The sequence below is a fragment of the Mycteria americana genome, chromosome 1, assembly GCF_035582795.1.
Source record: "Mycteria americana isolate JAX WOST 10 ecotype Jacksonville Zoo and Gardens chromosome 1, USCA_MyAme_1.0, whole genome shotgun sequence".
NCBI lineage: Eukaryota > Metazoa > Chordata > Aves > Ciconiiformes > Ciconiidae > Mycteria > Mycteria americana.
In genome coordinates, this window is record NC_134365.1 from 774,555 (window position 1) to 792,884 (window position 18,330).

The window sequence follows — 18,330 nt, forward strand, 5'->3', positions numbered from 1 at the left end:
GACGAGGCACTCGCTGCCCGGGCTGATGTGGTTTGGGGTAGTGTTCCTGAGGGGACCAAAGACAACCTCTGTAGCGGGTGACAGTGCACCCGAGGGGACAGAGCCGGAGGCCCCCTCGCAGAGGAAGGAGCAGGCTGTGGTCCGTAGAATCACAGAATGGTTTGGGTTGGAAGGGACCTTAAAGCTCATCCAGTCCCACCCCCCTGCCATGGCAGGGACACCTTCCACCAGGCCAGGTTGCTCAGAGCCCCGTCCAGCCTGGCCTTGAACACTGCCAGGGATGGGGCATCCACAGCTTCTCCGGGCAGCCTGTGCCAGTGCCTCATAGCGAAGAATTCCTTCCTAATATCTAATCTAAATCTCCCCTCTTTCCGTTTAAAGCCATTACCCCTTGTCCTGTCACTGCCTGCCCTTGTAAAAAGTCCCTCCCCATCTTTCCTGTAGGCCCCCTTGAAGTACTGGAGGCTGCTAGAAGGTCTGCCCAGAGCCTTCTCTTCTCCAGGCTGAACAACCCCAGCTCTCTCAGCCTGTCCTCACAGGGGAGGTGCTCCAGTCGCAGCCCTGTTGTATGCAGGAGCAACTTCTTGCTCATTAGCTGGGGGCTCCTTTCCAGCTGCTCCAGTGTCTGCTGGAGCCCTGAGAAGGGGTGAGAGGAGCCCTGAGAAGGGGTGAGACATCCCCACACGGCACCCTGGGAGGTGCTTCTGCAAAACCCTGTAGCAGGTTTTGGGGAGAGAAATACAGCAGGGAGAGATGTCACAATGTCAGGAGTTACTCAGCATTTTACGTCTTTGAGAGACTTGTGGAGGTAGAGCAATGCTGGGAGGAGAGCACCTTAAACACGCCGTCTGCTCCTTCCTGCCCGTCTCGCGTGCTCCCAGCCGCAGTGACCGGGCACTGGGGGCGTCACAGGGGCAGCAGTGCCGGGTACGGAGCAGTCTCCAGGAGGAAGGGGTATGGGACAGAGTGACTGGCACAGAGTCCGTGCCCGTTGCGGGCACGTTAGGTTCCTGGGGGCCCGTTGCGGTCCCTGCACCCGACCAGGATCTGAGCTCTGCCCCGTGTTGTGGGAAGAGCCTTTCCCAGTCCCCCGTCCCAGCCGTGTGAGCACGTCGTGACCGGCCCTTCAGCCTGCTCTCTGCTGTTCCTGCAGTTGCTGAAGATTGCCTTCGATGAGGAGGTGGCTTCAGACAGTGCTGAGGTCTTCAGGAAGCACCTGCACAAGCTGCGCTACCCTCAGCACGTGCGTGGCACCTTCGCCTTCACCGTGGGCCAGTCACCCAAGCAAGCCATGCAGCCCAAGGTCAAGGAGAAGAACCCCTCGCTCAGGTACCCGTGCCGTGGGGAGAACAGCACGTGGGATGCGCTTGACCCTTCCAGGCACTGCAGGGCTTCTCCTCTCCCTTCTCCAGCCCACCCAGCAGAGAGCCGCTGAGCAGGGGTCACTCGAGAAAAGCTGGGGCACAGGCTCCTGAGCTGGAGGTCAGGGTCCCTGAGCCTACCTTGCTCAGGCCTCTCCTTGTCTCGGGGAGGGGACGTGCTGCACGCCCGGCAGCAGTCTCCTAGCCCCACGCAGAGGAGCGGTCAAACTTGGGAAGCAGGGTGTTTGCTTCAGTGGCATTCCCTGCCCCGTCGCCCCGGCCAAAACAGCGCAAGCCCCGAGGAGGCATCTCCTGGGAGAGGTTCCAGCGGGCACGAGAGAGCAGTCTCTGCTGTGCCGGAGGATGGGGAGCGCTGCGGGGCAGCGGCAAAGCTCTGCGCGTGGTGCTGACCTGCGGCCAGACCCTGCTCCTGCGCTCGGTGGCTAGGTTAAGCAATGCTGTAGCGCTGGGGTCTGGTTGCTGCTGTGTTCGCGCTTGGTGTGCCCCGGAGTCTAAGCGTCTCTCCCGTGTGTTTGTGACTCAGCTCCCAGCAGGTGACCGATATGTTCCAGGGCCTGACAGTGGGGGTCATGTCCCTTGGGCACCTTGGCCATTCAACCACGTAAGATGCCTTCACCCTGGGCGGGAGCTTGCGAGGTGGCGTTGGCTCAGGCTGCAGCCTTCACTGCTCCCAGGGTTTCTTCTCACCTGCTCTGCATGCGACCTGGGCTGCGGGCTTGTCACTTGGCGAATGCCCTTTTCCAGGCTGCCGGTCTGACGTTCAGGTTTGGGGTGCGCGCTCTCACCGTCGCAGCACCGTGGCCTCCAGAGGCGGTCGGGCGGTCGTCCCGGTGCTCCGTGGCACTCTGGTGGATCCCAGTCTGGTGGACGTGGCAATCTGGTGGACATGCTGAGGGAGCTGTGCCTGTACCACTAACCTCCAGAGACCTCTCGAGCTGCCGGGCCCAGCTCCGGGCCGTGGCACAGTCTCACCAGTCTGTCTGAACTTGCGAGATGTGCTTTGTCACCCCGCTCCAAGTCTGCTTCCAGTGCCCCACACTATCTGCAAACCTTGTTCCTCTGGTTAGAAAGCCCTTCCGTTCCTAACCTCCGTGCCTGAGCATTTGTTCTCAGGACAGCGTTCTTCCCCGGTCCTAAGGCTTTCCCTCCCTTGGTGAATGTAGGGAGCAGCTGGATTCCCTCACCGTCTGCTTTGCAAAGCAAAACAAGGCACCTCCTAGTCTCACTTTGGCCCCCGTCTCGTTAAGGTGAATTCCTAGAAATCTTTGCATCAGCGTAGCTGTTATCCTGGGTCGGACGTGGCCCCTTTCCTGGCTGATGTATATCCCACGTCTCCTTTATTTGTTCCCCTTTGAGCCCGGGGGCTTACCGAGACGGTGGTGAGCGCGAGGTCCTGCACGTGGGCAGGCCGTTCCTGCCTTCGGGAATTCCTGCCTTCTCGAGCTCCGCCGTGCGGAGCCTGTTCTGACCATGCAGCCTAATCACCCGTGGGTTTTGGAAGGTCTCCCTTCCCTGCTTTCCCCGGGCTGCCCTCGGGAGCGGCCGAGCCCAGCTGCGCTCTCCCCGTCCCTTACGTGGCGTCCAGCAGGTCACCTTCCGCAAGCCGCCTCCCCTCTGCCCGGGGAGGAGCAGCCCCGTGCCCAGGCTGGGCTGGCAGCGTCCCTGCGGTGGATCCCCTGGCCCCTGCCATGAGCTGGAGCCCACCTCCTCCAGGGACGAGCCAGATCGCTGTGGGTGGGAGCTCCGACGCGGAGGCGATGGCGTTAGAGCCCGGGATGAGGCTGGCTTCCCCTCGGGTCGGAAGGCTGGCGCGCCTGCTCAGCCTGGCTGCCCCGTCCAGCCGCCCCGGGCACCCGGGTCGCCCCAGGGGAAGGCAAGCGCTGTAGGCTCTGCCGCTGGCTCGGTGCCCTCCCACAGCTGAGGAATCGGCTCCTCCCTGCCGGGGACCTAGCAGGTGACATCTCCCCTCCTGTGGTGACAGTGACTTTGACCCCGCGCCCGTAGCCGGTGGTGAGGGGTGCTCCTGTCTCTGCTTTGCTCTGGGTGTGACTGAGTGTCGGTGTCTCTAACCCTTCAGGGGCTGCTCCTCTGGCCGCGCCGGGCTGTGGTCATGCACGTGCGGGAGGTGGTGTCAGCTGGCCTCAACCTCTTCTCTGGTTCCAGGACACTCTCCAAAAACCTGGTGAAAAATGCCAAGAAAACAATCGGCCGCCAGTACGTGACGCGAAAGAAATACACGCCGCCCATGTGGGAGCAGCGGAGCAGCCAGCACTTCCCAGAGGACAACGAGGATGAGATCTCAGGTTGGGAGCACCCTGAGCAGGGAAGGGAGGCTGTGGGGAGCGGGGCGTTTGCTGGAGCAGGAGCATCTTCCAGCTGGGAGAGGTCTCGGCCTCGCTCTGCAGGGGAGCAGGCGTGGGAGCTTCCCCGGTGCAGAGGATTGCCGCCATCGTCGCTTCTCCCCGTTCTCGACGGTCTGCCGGCTCTCGTCTGCTGGTGGTGGCCAGTCAGCCCCTCGGCATACTTCCAGTGCCGGCGAGCCCTGCGGAGAGGAGGGAGTTCTTTGGTCTGTGGCCTCAGCTCCTCCGATGAAAAGTCACAGATTTAAGCTGCAGCACGGCCGGTTAGGTTAGACATGAGAAGAGCTTGACTGGTTTGAGAGTAACAAAGGACTGGGAGGGACAGGAGTCCTCTGCGTTGAAGATCACAACCTTCCCAGGTGGGAAGGCCTGTCAGAGACGATGTGGTGGATGGGATTTAGGGTTTCAGTGGGGAGCGGTGTCTGCGGGGACCAGTCCCTCCTGGCGCGTGTGGGGCTGGTCTGGCTGAGTGGACGTGGCTGATTTTGGATCTTTCCCTCTGTTCACCGAGATACTTTGGATTCTGCTCCTTTTGTTTGCTCCCCAGTTTGTTTGCAGCGCTTTTCAGCTCGAGGTCTGCCACACACATGACAAGCCTCCACTGTGTCCATCATTTAAGTTATTAGCAAAAACACCGGCTGCATTCAGGCCCAGAAGAGATGCCTCTGAGCTCCGTTGCTGTCCTCCAGTTCTGGCCTTAGGAAATGCAGTAGGAGCGTTAGGAAAGCCGCGTGCGGAGGGCAGCCACCGAGGGTTGTGTCCACCTGACAGTGGTTTTGTCTGGATGGAAGTGTCCCGGGCTCAAAGCCTTGCTGGAGCCGAGGTCTCGCCCGTGTTGCCCCCCTCTCCCAGGAGGTTGCTCTCCTCGAAGGGAGGAGATGAGACGAGTGTGATGGAGCGGCTCTGGACAGACCCGTGTTGGGCTGTTCCTCATCTCTCAGTGGCGATATGAAAGCACCAAAGAAATCTGCTCTAACAGCAGTACCCAGGCAGCTGACTTCCCTTTGTGCTTTCAACCTCACAAGTAAAGGCTCTCGCCCCGAAGCCCGGTGCCCAGCCCTTTGGACAGGGCAGCTGAGCTCTCCCGTTTCAGGTGAAGGTGGTGGGAGGAAGCTCCTGCCCTGTCCTGTCTCTGCTGGGTTGGGAGATGCCGCCAGCCCGGCCGACTCCTCCAGCCGCACGTGGGACGCCGCGACTGTGCCAGGAGCGGGCCCAGACTCCCCTTTGTCTCCGCAGTGTCTGAAGAGATGGACAGAAGCACTTTGACCCCCACCACCACCATCAAACCTTCGGACAAGATGACCATCAACCACCTGGTGGAGCGAGCCTGCTGCCGTGACTACCAGCGGATGGGGCTGGGCACCCTCAGCAGCAGCCTCACCCGCTCCAAGAACGAGCCCTTCCGCATCTCCACCGTGAACCGCATGTACGCCATTTGCCGGAGGTGAGCCTCAGCGGGGCCGCGGCTGAGGAGGGGGGTCCGCAGGGTCAGGAGGGGACAGCGGGGGTCTTTCCTGGTTTGTGGGAGCTGGGGGGGGGCTCGTGCTGCGCCCCGCTGGGCTCTGCAGAGCTTCCGCTCTCTCCCGCAGCTACCCCGGGCTGCTCATCGTGCCACAGAGCATCCAGGACAACACGATCCAGCGGATCTCCCGCTGCTACCGCCAGAACCGCTTCCCCGTGGTGTGCTGGCGAAACTCCCGCACCAAGGCCGTGCTGCTGCGCTCGGGGGGGCTGCACGGCAAAGGCGTCGTGGGCCTCTTCAAGTCCCAGAACGCCCCCACCGCAGGTGCCCGTCCCCTCCGCCCCTGGGCAGCGCCCGTGCCAGGAGCGGGCTGCAGACCCCTCCTCGGGTCTCGTGCCGATGGTGGAGCGGTGACGCTCGTGGCTCTCCTCCTAGGCCCCTCGCAGACGGACTCCACCAGTTTGGAGCAGGAGAAGTACCTGCAGGCCGTGATCAACTCCATGCCGCACTACGCCGACGCCAGCGGGCGCAACACGCTCAGCGGCTTCACCTCCGCGCACATGAGCAGCTCAGGTGAGGAGCGCGGGCGCGGGCTGCGGCGCGGCGGGGATGCAGGAGGGCTCCTGCTCGCGTACGCGGGGCTCCAGCCGTGGGTCGTGCTGTCCGTCCCAGAGCCTGGACAGCCAGGTGAGCCGCTGTCCCGGTCTCCCACGTCAGAGGAGGCAGCAGAGCCTTCCCGGCGCGCTCTCCAGAGCTCCCAGCTCCAGCTGGGCTTCCGTGGCTGCTGGCGGGGACGGGTTTTGGGAAGCCCGGTGGCCCTGGACCTGCGAGCACTGGGTGCTCCAGACCGTGCTCGGATCCAGGTGCTCGCTGAGGACCGGGTGGGGACAGACCCTGCTAGCTGAGACCTCGGCACCGTTTGCACCCCAGGGCAGTGGGCAGCGGTGCTGGGGGTCTGTCGCGGGAAGCCTCGGTAAGTCTCTGCCTCCCTCGCTCTCCGAGCAGCCTGCCCTTTCTGCCGGGGCAGAGCTGCCCATCGCTGCCGCGCCGTGCTCCGGTGTCATTCATCCTCTGTCCCAGCCATTCCACCCCATCATTGCTGCAGAGGTGACCGGGGGCCAGAGGGGCCGGGGGGGAACCCAGCCTGCAGCCCGGGGAGGAGAGGACTTGCCGAAAGCCCCTCCGCGGCCTCTCCCCTGGCATGGGGGGACGTGCCCGGAGCCGCGGCTGAAGGAGGGAGGGTCAGAGCAGTGGCGGGGGTGGCAGAGGAGTGACCCGGTGCGGTGGCGAGGGAGCCGCGGAGCAGGGGCTGCCGGGCCGCGGCGGTGCCTGGGCGATCCCCCCCCGGGGCGAAGCGCCTGGGGCAGGGCCGGGGCAGAGCTGCGGGAGGGTCGAGCCCCCGCTCGCAATGCTGCACCAGGCGCCTTTTCGCCGTGGCTCCGGCTGGAAGGTGTTTCCCGCATGCTGGCCTCCTGGTCCCGGCCCCGGGCGCTCCTGCTTGCTGCCGCTTTCTCTCTGCGGCCCCTTCCCCTCCCTCCCGAGCAGCTGTGGGGAGGCAAGGCGGGAGGGCCCCTCTGGAGCAGCCCAGCGAGGCCGAGAGCTGACGTTTTGTTGGTGCTACAGATTTCTCCGACAAGAGACAGCCTAAGCTGGGATCGCTCATGAAGCAGGTGATGGGAGGGAAGGACGATGGGCCCGGTACTATTAGCCGCGGAGGTGAGGACGTGCGAGCGAACGCTGCCTCGTGGGGGCCTCGCGAAGGCCCCCGGCTCGGGGCAGCTGTTGTAGAGTAGATGCTTCCCCTTCGCTCCCCCTGAGCTCTCTGCCGTGGGGCAGCTGCAGGGAGGGAGGGAGGGACCTGCTGCAGCACCCCAGAGCCATCTCGATCATCCCACTCATCGCTCCAGTCGCTCCGTCCGGGTCCCCGGGCTCCTCTTCACGCCCGGCCCGCGGCCGCCCAGCGAGAGTGCGGGTCCGCCTCACGCCGGTGCCCTCGCTGAGGCTGCTTTCGTCCTGTGCTCTCAGGGCTCGGTCACAGAGCTAGGGTCATCACTCTCTCCACCCCCAAGTGCGTGTCGGCGAAGGGCCGCGAGATGCCCCGAGGTACGGTACCGCCGGCCGCCTGACCACCCCCCGGGCGCTAACCTGACCAACTGACCCCCCACACACACGCTCCCACCCTTCACACGACTAATGCCCCAGTAACACCCCACCTCAGCCCGCTAACGCCTCCACTGAGCATGTCCCTGGCTTGGTCCAGCTCGCGGTGCCCGCGGTAAGTACCAGGCCTGTCCCCGGCTGCTCCCGCAACGTCCTCTCAGGTTTGCTTTAGGCTCCTTGCACAGCTGCTGGTGCGTGGGTGGTGGTGGCCAGGGACGGGGTCTGGCTGGCAGGGAAGGGGTCCTGGCGGTGCGGGCGCAGGCGCCGGGGCAGGGGCACGGTGCGGCTGCGCAGGTGGCGGGACGCGGAGCCGCCGGGGTTGCTCTCCGTATTCACTGGGCAGGAAATCCTACGGCACCCAGCAAGGAGAAGGAGCGAAAGCAAACCTGGTTCCCAGCATCTTCCCGGCATGTGCTCCCAGGGCGCTGGGCCGCAGGGCGGCGGCGGCAGCGGCTCGGCCGCCGCTTTCGTGGCGAGCTGCTCGCCCCCGCGCCGGCCCGGCTGGGGGGACGCGGACGCCAGCGCAGCCCGTGAGCCGGCCGGGGACCCCCAGCCTGACTGCTGGCTGTCTTGCAGGCAAGTGGGGCAGCATCCGAGCCAGCGGGCGCATGAGCAGCTACGCCCTGAACGTGGAGATCGGGTCGCGCCTGGCTGGGAAGGACCTGCTGGGTGGCCAGCACAACGGCACCCCCTCGGAGGCCAGCTTCCTGCGCCAGCACCGGGCCTCGCTCTACATCATCGGGGACAAGTCGCAGCTGAAGGTAACCCCGACGCCTGGCAAGAGCCTCCTGGGGGGGACGAGGGTGGCGGAGGGTCTGTCTGCTGGGGGTGTCTCTGGACGGCGCTGATCCTCTCCTCCCTCAGGGGGTGAAACCGGACCCGCTGCAGCACTGGGAGGTGGTTCCCATCGAGGTGTTCGACGTGCGGCAGGTGAAGGCCAGCTTCAAGAAGCTGATGAAGGCCTGCGTGCCCGGCTGCTCCTCCACTGACCCCAGCGTCACCTACTTGCGGTCCCTGGAGGAGTCCGAGTGGCTGTCCCAGGTCAGTTGTCACCCGCAGCCTGGAGGGGCCCTGGTCCGTCCCCACGTAGGAGTCTTTGCTGCTGGCTGTTGCTCAAGGGCATGTGCTCTTGCCTCCTGGCGAAGTGAGAATGGGGGTCCAGGTGCCCGCTCCGGAGCGTCCCTGTGGCGCGGAGTGGGGGACGCTAAGGGAGCAAGGTTGGTACGAGGAACGAGGATAAAACAGTCCAGAGTCCGGGGCAGCTGCCGCCTGGAGAAGCAGGACAGGACCTGCAGGACGGCAGAACGCTGTAGGGGCTGGTACGAGGCAGTGCCTGCAGTAGCCAGGGTGACCCAGGTGGCTACCGCTCTGCAGGACTGGCCCCGCTGCGGAGCTGCTGTGGGACCGGACCCTCTAGCTGCTGGAGGGAGCGAGGGACCCACGGCTCTGCTCAGGACCCACGGCTCTGCTTGTGGTGTGGTGGTTCTGCCCCACGGGCCTTGCTGTTGCAGAGGAAGGGTGCTGCACAGTGTCTGAACATGGGGGTCACGTCCCGTGGCCCTCCATAGCCCCCGTGCTCTGCTTCGTTCGGCTCACCCGCTTCCGGGAGAAAGGGTCGCTTCGCACAACGCCCGGCAAATGAGTTTCCTGCACCCTAGTGACTCTTGGCCCTTACGTTGGCAGATCCATAAGATCCTGCAGATTTCGGTGTTGGTGGTGGAGCTCCTGGACACGGGCTCCTCTGTGCTGGTCAGCCTGGAGGACGGCTGGGACATCACCACGCAGGTAGGAGCCCTACAGCTGCCGAACGCGACGGCTGCCTGTGGCCGTCTCCCCACGAGCATCTCGAGCCCCCCTGTCCCTGCAGGTGGTCTCCTTGGTGCAGCTGCTGTCGGACCCCTACTACCGGACGCTGGAGGGCTTCCGCCTGCTCGTGGAGAAGGAGTGGCTGTCCTTCGGGCACCGCTTCAGCCACCGCGGGGCCCAGACCCTGGCTGGCCAGAGCAGCGGTTTTGCCCCCATCTTCCTGCAGTTCCTGGACTGCGTACATCAGGTGAGCTCCGAGCGTGCCGGCGGCCGGCTCTGCACCGGCCGGGTCTCCTCGAGCACCGGGGCTGGTTGGCTCTTTGTGCAGCGGGGAACAAGTCCAGAGCCAGCCTGCGGTTTGTGGGTCCCGGGAGGTCTCACCCGTGCTGCTCCTCGCAGATCCACCTGCAGTTCCCCATGGAGTTCGAGTTCAGCCAGTACTACCTGAAGTTCCTCAGCTACCACTACGTTTCCAACCGTTTCCGGACATTCCTGCTGGACTCTGACTACGAGCGCATCGAGCTGGGTGAGGGCAAGGTGCGGGGCCCACAGCGGATGGCAGCCCAGTGCCTTGCCCCAGGTAACGCCCCTTCCCCGCTCTCTTCGCCGCAGGCCTCCTTTACGAGGAGAAGGGAGAGCGGAAGAGCCAGCAGGTCTACAAGTCCATCTGGGATTACATCGACCGGCTGAACAAGAAAGCTCCCATCTTCTTCAACTACATGTATGCCCCTGAGGATGGGGAGGTGAGAGCTCTGCTCCTGCCCTGCGTCAGCCCGGCCCAGCCCAGCCCCGGCGCGGTGCAGAGGGCTCAGACGGGGCTTTCCAGGGCCACCCCGGGGTCTCCTCGCCCGCATGGAGCTGAGCGAGCAGCCCCTTGTCGGCTGGACCATGGCGTTTGCCCACCTGAGCGGTCTTGCCCTGGGGAGGGTTCCTGCCGCCTCGGGGGGCACGAGCAGAGTCAGGCCCCCGAGAGCTGTGTCCCTGCAGAGGAGTCGGGGGGACGCAGGCGAGGCTGCGGAGGGCTGGGGCAGAGGGGAGATGCTGAGCTGGAGCTGTCGGGGTCTCGTTTTGGGCTCTTCACAAGCCGGGCACGTCCTTCCTTGGGGAGCGGAAGCGGCAGCTTCTGGCGCGTGGCCTCAGCAGGTCGGCAGCGCAGGGGGCTGCTCTGTGCCAGCGCGGCCGGGCTGCGGCCGAGCTGCTCGGAGCTCTCGTTTGGTCTGGGCTCCGTCTTGGCCAAAGCTGGCAGCAGCTCTGCCGTTCTCCGGCCTGGCTTTGCCTTTTCCTGACCAGCCCGCAGCCTTCCAGCCTCGGCTGCCTCTTGTTACCAGTCAGAAAGCATCGCCCTTGGGGAAGGCTCGTTGTGAAGGGACTCATTTCCCATCTGGACGGCTTGTCCCTGCAGCGTGGCCAGGGACGTGTCCTGCCTGGGCGCCGCTGCCCTTCCCGAGCGTAACCCTGCTGCTTCCGCAGGTGCTAAGGCCGTACAGCAACATTTCCAACCTGAAGGTATGGGACTACTATACGGAGGAGACGCTTTCTGAGGGCCCCTCCTATGACTGGGAGCTGGCACAGGGGCAGCTGGAGCACGTGGAGGAGGCGGATCGGCAGGACACCAGTGCCCCCCAGACAAAGCGCAAGATCATCTGGCCGTGCTACGACAACCGCAGCCGCGTGGAGCCTGACGCCATCTCCAAACTGCTGGAGGTGAGCGCGGCCGGTGGCCGCATCGTCTACGCGTTGCTTCTGGGTTTGGCGCCGGCCTGGGCTCCCCGTGGTGTCCCCACGGGTGGGACACTGCCCCACGCGCACAGCGGGACAGGGCTGTGGCAGGGTTGGGGTTGGTCGAGCCCCCGGGACAGGGACGGCGGTCCCAGGGGTCTTATCCCCTCCCGGGCTGACGCCTGAACCCCCCTGCAGGAGCTGCACAACCTGGAGATGGAGCTGGGGCAGATCCCAGAGCGCTGGAAGGACACGTGGGACAAGGTCAAAGCTTCCCAGCGCACCGAGGCGCGGCAGGAGGGCAGCCGGGTAGGCTGGGGGCTGCGTGACGGGTGCCGGCGTCTGGGGGGACCGAAGGAGGGGGTGGCTTTGCCCAAGGGCTTCGTGCTGAGCGAAGCGGGCGTTTGCTCCTGCAGCCTGGGGCCGAGGAGGGCTGCCCGAGGGGCGCGGGGCCGTCCTCCCCCTCACGGTCTGCTCTCTGCTCCCCACAGACCCCCAGCTCCCTGCTGATGTCCTCCGGCCTCTCCCACCACCGGCGCTCGCTGGGCGTGTACCTGCAGGAGAGCGGGGTGGGCTCTACCCTCAACCTCAGCCTTGACAGCGACACCAGCAGCACCTCCACCCCCTCCAGCGGGAAGCAGGGCGGCCGCAAGAGCACCAGCACGCTCTACAGCCAGTTCCAGATGTCGGAGAGCGAGAACAGGCAGGCGGGGGGCTCAGGGTGCCGGGGGCTGCCGGCGGCGCTGGGAGGGGGATCCCTCTCCGGGGAGGGGTGAAGGCGTGTGGGTTCTGCAGAGCGCGGACCCTGATGGCTTCTCGTCCCCGCTGACGCCGGGGTGCCACGGACCGAACTGCCCTTCAGCCTCTCTCCTTTCCGCCCTAACGCGCTGCCTGGCTCCTGCAGGTCCTACGAGGGGTCGCTGTACAAGAAAGGAGCCTTCATGAAACCCTGGAAGCCTCGCTGGTTCGTGCTGGATAAAACCAAACATCAGGTACTGCGGGGCAGGGCACGGCGAGGGGCGGGTGAGCCCCCGCGTCCGGCTTCCACCCCTTCCTCCCTCCGGTGAGCTCTGACGCGTGCCGGACCTCTCCCTGCAGCTGCGGTACTACGACAGCCGGATGGACACGGAGTGCAAAGGCGTCATTGACCTGGCCGAGGTGGAGTCCATCACCCCAGGAACCCCCACCATGGGGGCCCCCAAGACGGTGGACGAGAAAGCCTTCTTCGATGTGAGTGACAGAGCTGCGCCTTAGGGAAAGGAGCTCAGCAGCCCGCGGCCCCGCCGCGGAGCCCAGCCGTTTGCTCCGGCAGCGCCAGGCTCCAGGAGCTGCGGTGCCGCTGGCTCGCCGGCTGCAGCCGCCCGGCCCCGCTCACCTCCTCTCTCCTCCCCTGCAGCTGAAGACGACAAAACGAGTTTACAATTTCTGCGCCCAGGACGTGCAGCTAGCCCAGCAGTGGATCGACCGCATCCAGAGCTGCTTGTCGGACGCGTGAGACCGGCTCAGAGGAGCCTCTATTCCAGGCACAGAGTCTCCCGGGCCCCAGCACGTGGAGCAGAGGCAGTGCCCAGGCTCGCGTCCGAGCCGGGGCTGTGACTGACTGGAGCGGAGGAGACGGCCTTCCTTCCCATCTGCCACGGGGGCGCGGCGCTGGGGAGCCCGTGGCCTCGCACCCCCCAGGCGGCAGCGGGGGCAGGGTCAGTATGTTACACTATGGTAGGACTGCGTAGTGGAGGAACTCTTTGCGTTGAAGCAGGCCGGGGGTGCGGGCAGGAGCCTGTCCTGCTCTGTGCTCCCAGGCCTGTCTGAGCCCTGTAATTACCGTGTGTCCTCTCTGCACCTCCCGCGCCGGGCGGCCCCGCTCCAGCTCTCTGCGGCAGCAGGGGTGTCGTCAGGCGGCTGGAGAGGGTGCACCTCGCCTGCCCCCCGCCTCGCCTGCCCCCCACCCCACGCTGCTGGAGAGAGCAGGAGCTGCCTGCCTGCCTCGTCCTCCCCACGGCTTGCATGTCTGCCAGAGCACCGGGGGGCAACCAGCCCTGCTCCTTCCTGACCTGGTGCCGCTGCCCCGTAGCGCAGCAGCTGGCCTAAGCGTGTCCTGGGCTTCGCTCCCGTCTCGCCGGATCTGGGGATCTGCAGCTCGGGGTGCCGGTGTTCATGGGGGTGACGCGCCCGAGCACTGGGACCATCCTGCCCGGCCGGCGTCCCCCGGCAGCAGCGGGCAGTGTCCCCCAGCCCTTGAGCCTCGGCCGTCCCAGACTTGCACAGGAACAAATGCGCACGGCTGCTGTCTGCCCGGGGATGTCGGGGGCTGCAGCTGCAGGCTCCGCGTCTCAGGGGGTGACGTGGATGTGGCCGCTCTGCTCCCAGCAGGCAGGTGCCTGCTTAGGCCCTGACAAAGGGGCTCCCTGTCCTGCCTGGGCACGGTCTCTACCCCCACGGTCAGGCTTGCTGTCAGGGGAGGGGGGCACGTTCCCACGGGAGCTGCCAAACGCTGCAGCCTCCTCGGCGCCCTGGTGCGGTCCCCTCTGTCCCCGCTCGGCACACGCGGTCGCCTTGCGTGGGGAGAGGACCAGCCCAGCCCCCGGGAGCGCGGGGTCCTGCTCGGCTGCAGCCGGGGCCTCTCTGGCCGAGGGTCCCTGCCGGCAGAGAAGCCAGGGCTGGGGCGCGGCTGGGCGCAGCGGTGCTGGCCGGTGCCACCTGCTCTCTTTGCACGGGTCACCCCCCCCACCGAGCCCTCCTGCGGGAGGGAGGGGGCAGCACCCCGGAGGGCACCGCACAGCGCTGCCCTCTTCTCCCCGCTGCCTCGGGGCTCTTCCCCTCCCCGAGCCCCCCGCGCTTGTGCTCTGCCCGCGCCGTCAGGCCGAGCCTGCCGGCGGAGGGGTCTCGGCAGGAGCCCCTGGCCCCGCGGGAAGGCAGGTTTGCCCTGCAGCAGCGCAGCGCTGCTGGGGGCTGCGCGTCCCACCGCCCGCTGCCACCTCCCTGCTAGTTGCTGTCACAGCGTCAGTGCAAAGGGGGAATCTCGGTACAGAAACAGATCCTGCAGCACCTCATCCATCCCCTGCACTGGTGTGAATGCGGGAAGGGGTTTGGCTCCGCTCCACCCGTGGGTCGCTTGCCGGGAAGCCCGAAAAGGCATTGCGAGGTCGCTCGGGACCTGCTGCCGTCCGGCCGCTGGATAGGAACCGGCCTCCGCAGCCCTCCGGGCCCGGCAGAGCCACCGCGCTGGCTGGGGCCCGACCCTCCCGCCTCCCCGCAAGCTCGGCCAGCTCTTCTACCTGTCTTGTTTTTAAAGGAGTACAATGTTTTATTTCAGTGCAGAGATCTTTGTACAGTCTTAACCCCCAGCTTCCCCTCTTTGTTTTATTGTACAATAATGGCTGTGGCAGGTAGCTGGTGTAACATGGAGGTTTTTGTAACTTACCTGAGCAGTTGTAGATTATTGAAGTTTCTGTACATTGTGTCAAACATACAGAGTCCTTGTATTGTATTGTGCCTAGAGGAAAAAGGTTATTATATAAAGAGAAAACTAACTGAATTTAATAAAAAAAAAATTAATATGACACATGCCCTTTTGCCTCACTGCCACTGACATCGGCTGCCCCAGCCCTGTGCACTGGGCCAGCGCTGCGGGAGCCACAGGACCTGGGCTCAGCTCCTGTCCCAAGGGGACGTGGCTGTCCCCTGCTTCGTAGGGACAGAGCCTCACAGAGAGATGCTGGCACAGCACCGGGGCCGTGCCTGCGCAGAGTCTGCACTGGTCCCTGCACTGCCCATGGCAAGCGAGGACCTTTGTCCTGCGCTGCGAGGCCACGCTGTCCTACCTGCTCCTGCTTGTCCTGTCAAGTTTGACTCTTCTCCAAGGGACTCCGGTTCGATGAGCCCCGTGTCAGTGTCACCACGGCTCAGCTGCGCTGGTTTGCCCAGGTGTGTTGTTAGTCCCTGCCTGGGCTCCCCTCTTGCAGCAGAACCTCTTCCCTGGGAAAAGGGGGGTTACGCCTCAGGCTGCACCGTGGAGGGTGGCCCCTTGACCCAGCTCCACCGCACCACGCGTGTCCCTGCTGTTCCCAGCGCCCAGCAGCAGCACAATGACGTGGGGACGGGACTGCAGGGCAGCTGCATGGAGCTGCTGATCTGATGCACGCTGAAAGCTGCCTTGCTCTGCAGCCGGGGATGGAAACAGTGTTAAAGGAAAGCTGGACAGAAACCCAAACCCAACGGTGGGAGTTTGCAACTCCCCCCTCCCCCACCCATCACTGGCTGGTGCTGGGAGCACTGGGCACCCTGAGGGACCAGGAGAGGAGGCACCTGGTACCAAGCCTGCAGCTGTTTCCCCTTGAACAACCAACCAAAATACTTCATTAAATACAGGGACTTCCTGCAGCTCTTGCAAACCTGCTCCTGGCTGCAGCCACCAAGACAGAGACCCCTTGGAAAGCCACAGGGCACGAGAGGAGGCTCCATGCTGCAGCTTCCTCACAAAGCCCTGAAACGTGGTCAACGCAGAACACGCGGCGCAGATGCCAACAGGCTGGTGCCTCCAGGCCTGCCCACAGCTGGAGCCGCGCAGGAGGCCAGCCCTGCTCCACGTCAGCGCCGACTGCTGTCGCAGCCTTGAGCTGTGAAACCAGCACCTTTCTTCAGGGTTTGAGGATTTTGGCACGAGACACCATGGGACTGAGATTTTCTTACAACGCGGCTAACACAACTCAACAAAAGGGTACCAGCCCTGTGCAGCACGCAAACATCTGGCAATGTTGCCAATGGCCAAGGCACCCTGCTCGCTGCCTGCGGTTTGCAGGCTCACATGCCAGGCCTTGGCCAAGACTAAACTGGGGTAAGCAAAAGCACCGAGCAGGGTGGCAGGGAGAACATCCGTGACTTCAGCACCTCTCCCGTTAGCCAGGCAGCCGTCACGGCCCGCAAGCACCAGGGGTTTCATCCAGAGTCAGCAGCCCTGCCACGGCACGGCTCCCCGCCGGGATCACAGCACTCCCGTTCCAGAGGTGAGGTGTGCATTTGTAAAGCCGCGCTCGTCTTACGGCAGTGGTGTTGCTCTACCGACCCTCCCATGAGACAGCGCAGGCCAGAAAGCCGCTTTTGCCTCCTCTCCCCCTTGATGCCTTGAAAACCAGCGACCTCGGCCTCTGCTTTCGCCAGGGGCTGCAGGAAGCCACCCGAGCTCCTCCTCCGCCCTCCCGCCACGGGTCCAGCAGCCCTCCTGGGTGCGCGGGCAGAAGAAACCTGCAGGTTTCCGCAGGCACCACCCCGAATCCTGCCTGCGCTCGCCGCCTGCCTGCACTCGCCCCCTGCCTGCACGGGGTGGGGGGCTGAAGCTGGAGAGCGAAGCTGTCCCGCTCACGCGAGCAGAGGGGGGGCTGCGGCACGGCGGGGGCCGAGCGCGGCCTGCAGGAGGGAGGAATCCACCACTGGCATGTGAATTTTGAGCTTTTATTGATAGTTGGAATTTACAGCCTAAAACTGACAACATAGAGAGATGCAGACTTTTTTTTCTTTTTCTTTTTTCTTTTTTTTCTTTTTTTTTCTTTTTTACAAAAACAAAAACCAAAATAACCAAAAGCCACCAGCATCAGATTTACAATATAAAAGTTTTGACAGTAGAGAGACTAAAGTACATCTGGAATTACTCAGAAAAATAAACAGGGAAAAAAGGCAGTAATTTAAAATTTGTCCCTCATATATACACATAGATACACAGACATTGCTTACAAAGACCCGGTTTCAACATTTAAGGGCAGTAGGCATCATGAGAAAAAAGGCTCCCCTATGTCATTGCACTAAATTAATGAACCCAGGTGGGCACCCCCCTCTGCCACCCCTTCCCGGTTTAGAGGAAAGGCCACGTGAAGCTAGAACGTGAAGCTCGAACGGGATTTCCGCGCTCCCCGGCGTCGAGCCCCGGGCGTCGCGGGCTCAGCGAGGACCCTCCCCACACCAGCCACGGTCTCATCCATCAGCCGATACCGGTACGGCCGTTGCGACAGCCCCAGGACACCGTCTATGCAGGCAAGTGTTTCTTATTGCTATACAGAGTGCATCTTACCTATCAGCCACTGTTTTATGGGTTGGGTTTTTTTAAAGGCATAGATTCAGCCCCTAGCACTTGCTTTTCCAGCCAGGCCACCCGGGTGCCCGCACATAAAACCTGCCCCAGCCGCTCCTCGGGGAAGCACAGCAGCTCAACGGGTCATCCGCAGATTTTCAGCGAAACTCGGCTCTCGGGACACCGAAACAAAACGACTGGGTTTTCAGAAGAGCAGAGAAAAGCAGGTGCAGAGCTATGCTGAAAACCTGGGCTCACGTCTGGGCACCGAGCACTGCAAAATCCAGCTCCCCAATACCTTAGTGCCCCCGCCCCACGGCTGCGGAGCCTTCCCCCAGCTCGGACCGGCGATCTAAGGGATCTCCTGTTCTCAGGGGCCCAGGAAGGTTTCACCGCACATCCCCCACGGCCCGGACCTCAGCTCTACCCCGGTCACGGCACAGGGCCTGCAGCGGTGGCCGTCCCCACGGCCTCCTCCTGAAATGAGCGGCCGCAGCAAAGAGCAAACCCCCGGAGCAGGGCAGGGCCGCGGGCGTCCCGGCACGGTCACGCACCCTCCCCGGCCGGAGCTCTGCTCCCTTTAGGAGGTGCCTGGATGAGCCTGCCAGCTCCCAGGCGCTGACCGGCATCGCTGCAGTCGCTACAGCCTCCCAGTTCTCCTGGAGAGAAGTAATTATTTAAAAAAACCCCCGTTTTGGTTTATTTTTAGTTTAAACAAGCATTTCGGGTCCTTTAGCCTAAGGTGGCAACTGGTGGATTTTCTAGGGTGGACAGGCCTTAAATAAGTGGTGTGTGCTAACAGTCAAAAAGCCAAACGTTTCCAATCGCCTCAAGTCTAAATTGCAGCCTAATGCCAAACCGAAAAGAAACCGATGGAGGTTACGGAAAAGCCCCGGAGAAGCAATCCAGAAGCTCCGATTCAACAGACCATGGACCAAGATAAGGTGGCAAAGAATATTTAATATTCTGATTGCTTTAAATATGCTAAGTGCAAATTAACTGGTTAAACGATGGCGTCCTGTCGAGTTAGGAAAATCAGAGCCTAAAAAGGAAGTTTCTGTTTGTCTGAGCAGATACACCCTATAGTAAAAAATATCATTAGAACCACGGATATTTAATGTGCAATAATGCGTATTACCCACTCCGTGTATATACACATATGTATGCATGTACACTGGTACACACACACACACATATATATGAGACGACTGTCTTAAGCACTGCCAAACTGATCTAGCGCCAGTACTTGGGTTGTGTTAAAGAAAAGGTTTACAAAATATCAGATCAAGAAAAAGGTTTCTATAAAACTTTACATTTCAACTGAAGCTGCTCATCTAAATTTTAAACACTGTCAAAACCTGGTTTGGATACAAAAGGCAA

At 63.2% G+C, this 18,330-nt stretch overlaps 1 protein-coding gene across 4 annotated transcripts in view; it reads left to right on the top strand.

Annotated features, from left to right (window-relative positions):
- SBF1 (SET binding factor 1) overlaps positions 1 to 13,390 on the top strand; it is an 89,465-nt gene extending 76,075 nt beyond the window's left edge. Inside the window, exons 24-42 of one of the 4 annotated variants that reach the window (XM_075506245.1) lie at positions 1,154 to 1,329; positions 3,546 to 3,685; positions 4,979 to 5,186; positions 5,332 to 5,528; positions 5,640 to 5,777; positions 6,828 to 6,920; positions 7,230 to 7,307; positions 7,941 to 8,125; positions 8,229 to 8,405; positions 9,048 to 9,149; positions 9,232 to 9,417; positions 9,570 to 9,696; positions 9,783 to 9,913; positions 10,641 to 10,874; positions 11,088 to 11,198; positions 11,381 to 11,592; positions 11,794 to 11,881; positions 11,988 to 12,119; positions 12,286 to 13,390. In XM_075506245.1, coding sequence (XP_075362360.1) covers positions 1,154 to 1,329; positions 3,546 to 3,685; positions 4,979 to 5,186; positions 5,332 to 5,528; positions 5,640 to 5,777; positions 6,828 to 6,920; positions 7,230 to 7,307; positions 7,941 to 8,125; positions 8,229 to 8,405; positions 9,048 to 9,149; positions 9,232 to 9,417; positions 9,570 to 9,696; positions 9,783 to 9,913; positions 10,641 to 10,874; positions 11,088 to 11,198; positions 11,381 to 11,592; positions 11,794 to 11,881; positions 11,988 to 12,119; positions 12,286 to 12,384 — 2,814 coding nt within the window. In that variant the 3' untranslated portion in view covers positions 12,385 to 13,390. The remainder of the gene's footprint in view (positions 1 to 1,153; positions 1,330 to 3,545; positions 3,686 to 4,978; positions 5,187 to 5,331; positions 5,529 to 5,639; positions 5,778 to 6,827; positions 6,921 to 7,229; positions 7,308 to 7,940; positions 8,126 to 8,228; positions 8,406 to 9,047; positions 9,150 to 9,231; positions 9,418 to 9,569; positions 9,697 to 9,782; positions 9,914 to 10,640; positions 10,875 to 11,087; positions 11,199 to 11,380; positions 11,593 to 11,793; positions 11,882 to 11,987; positions 12,120 to 12,285) is intronic. The other 3 variants (XM_075506329.1, XM_075506412.1, XM_075506496.1) reach the window with 3 other exon arrangements.
- The last annotated feature ends 4,940 nt before the right edge of the window (positions 13,391 to 18,330 follow it).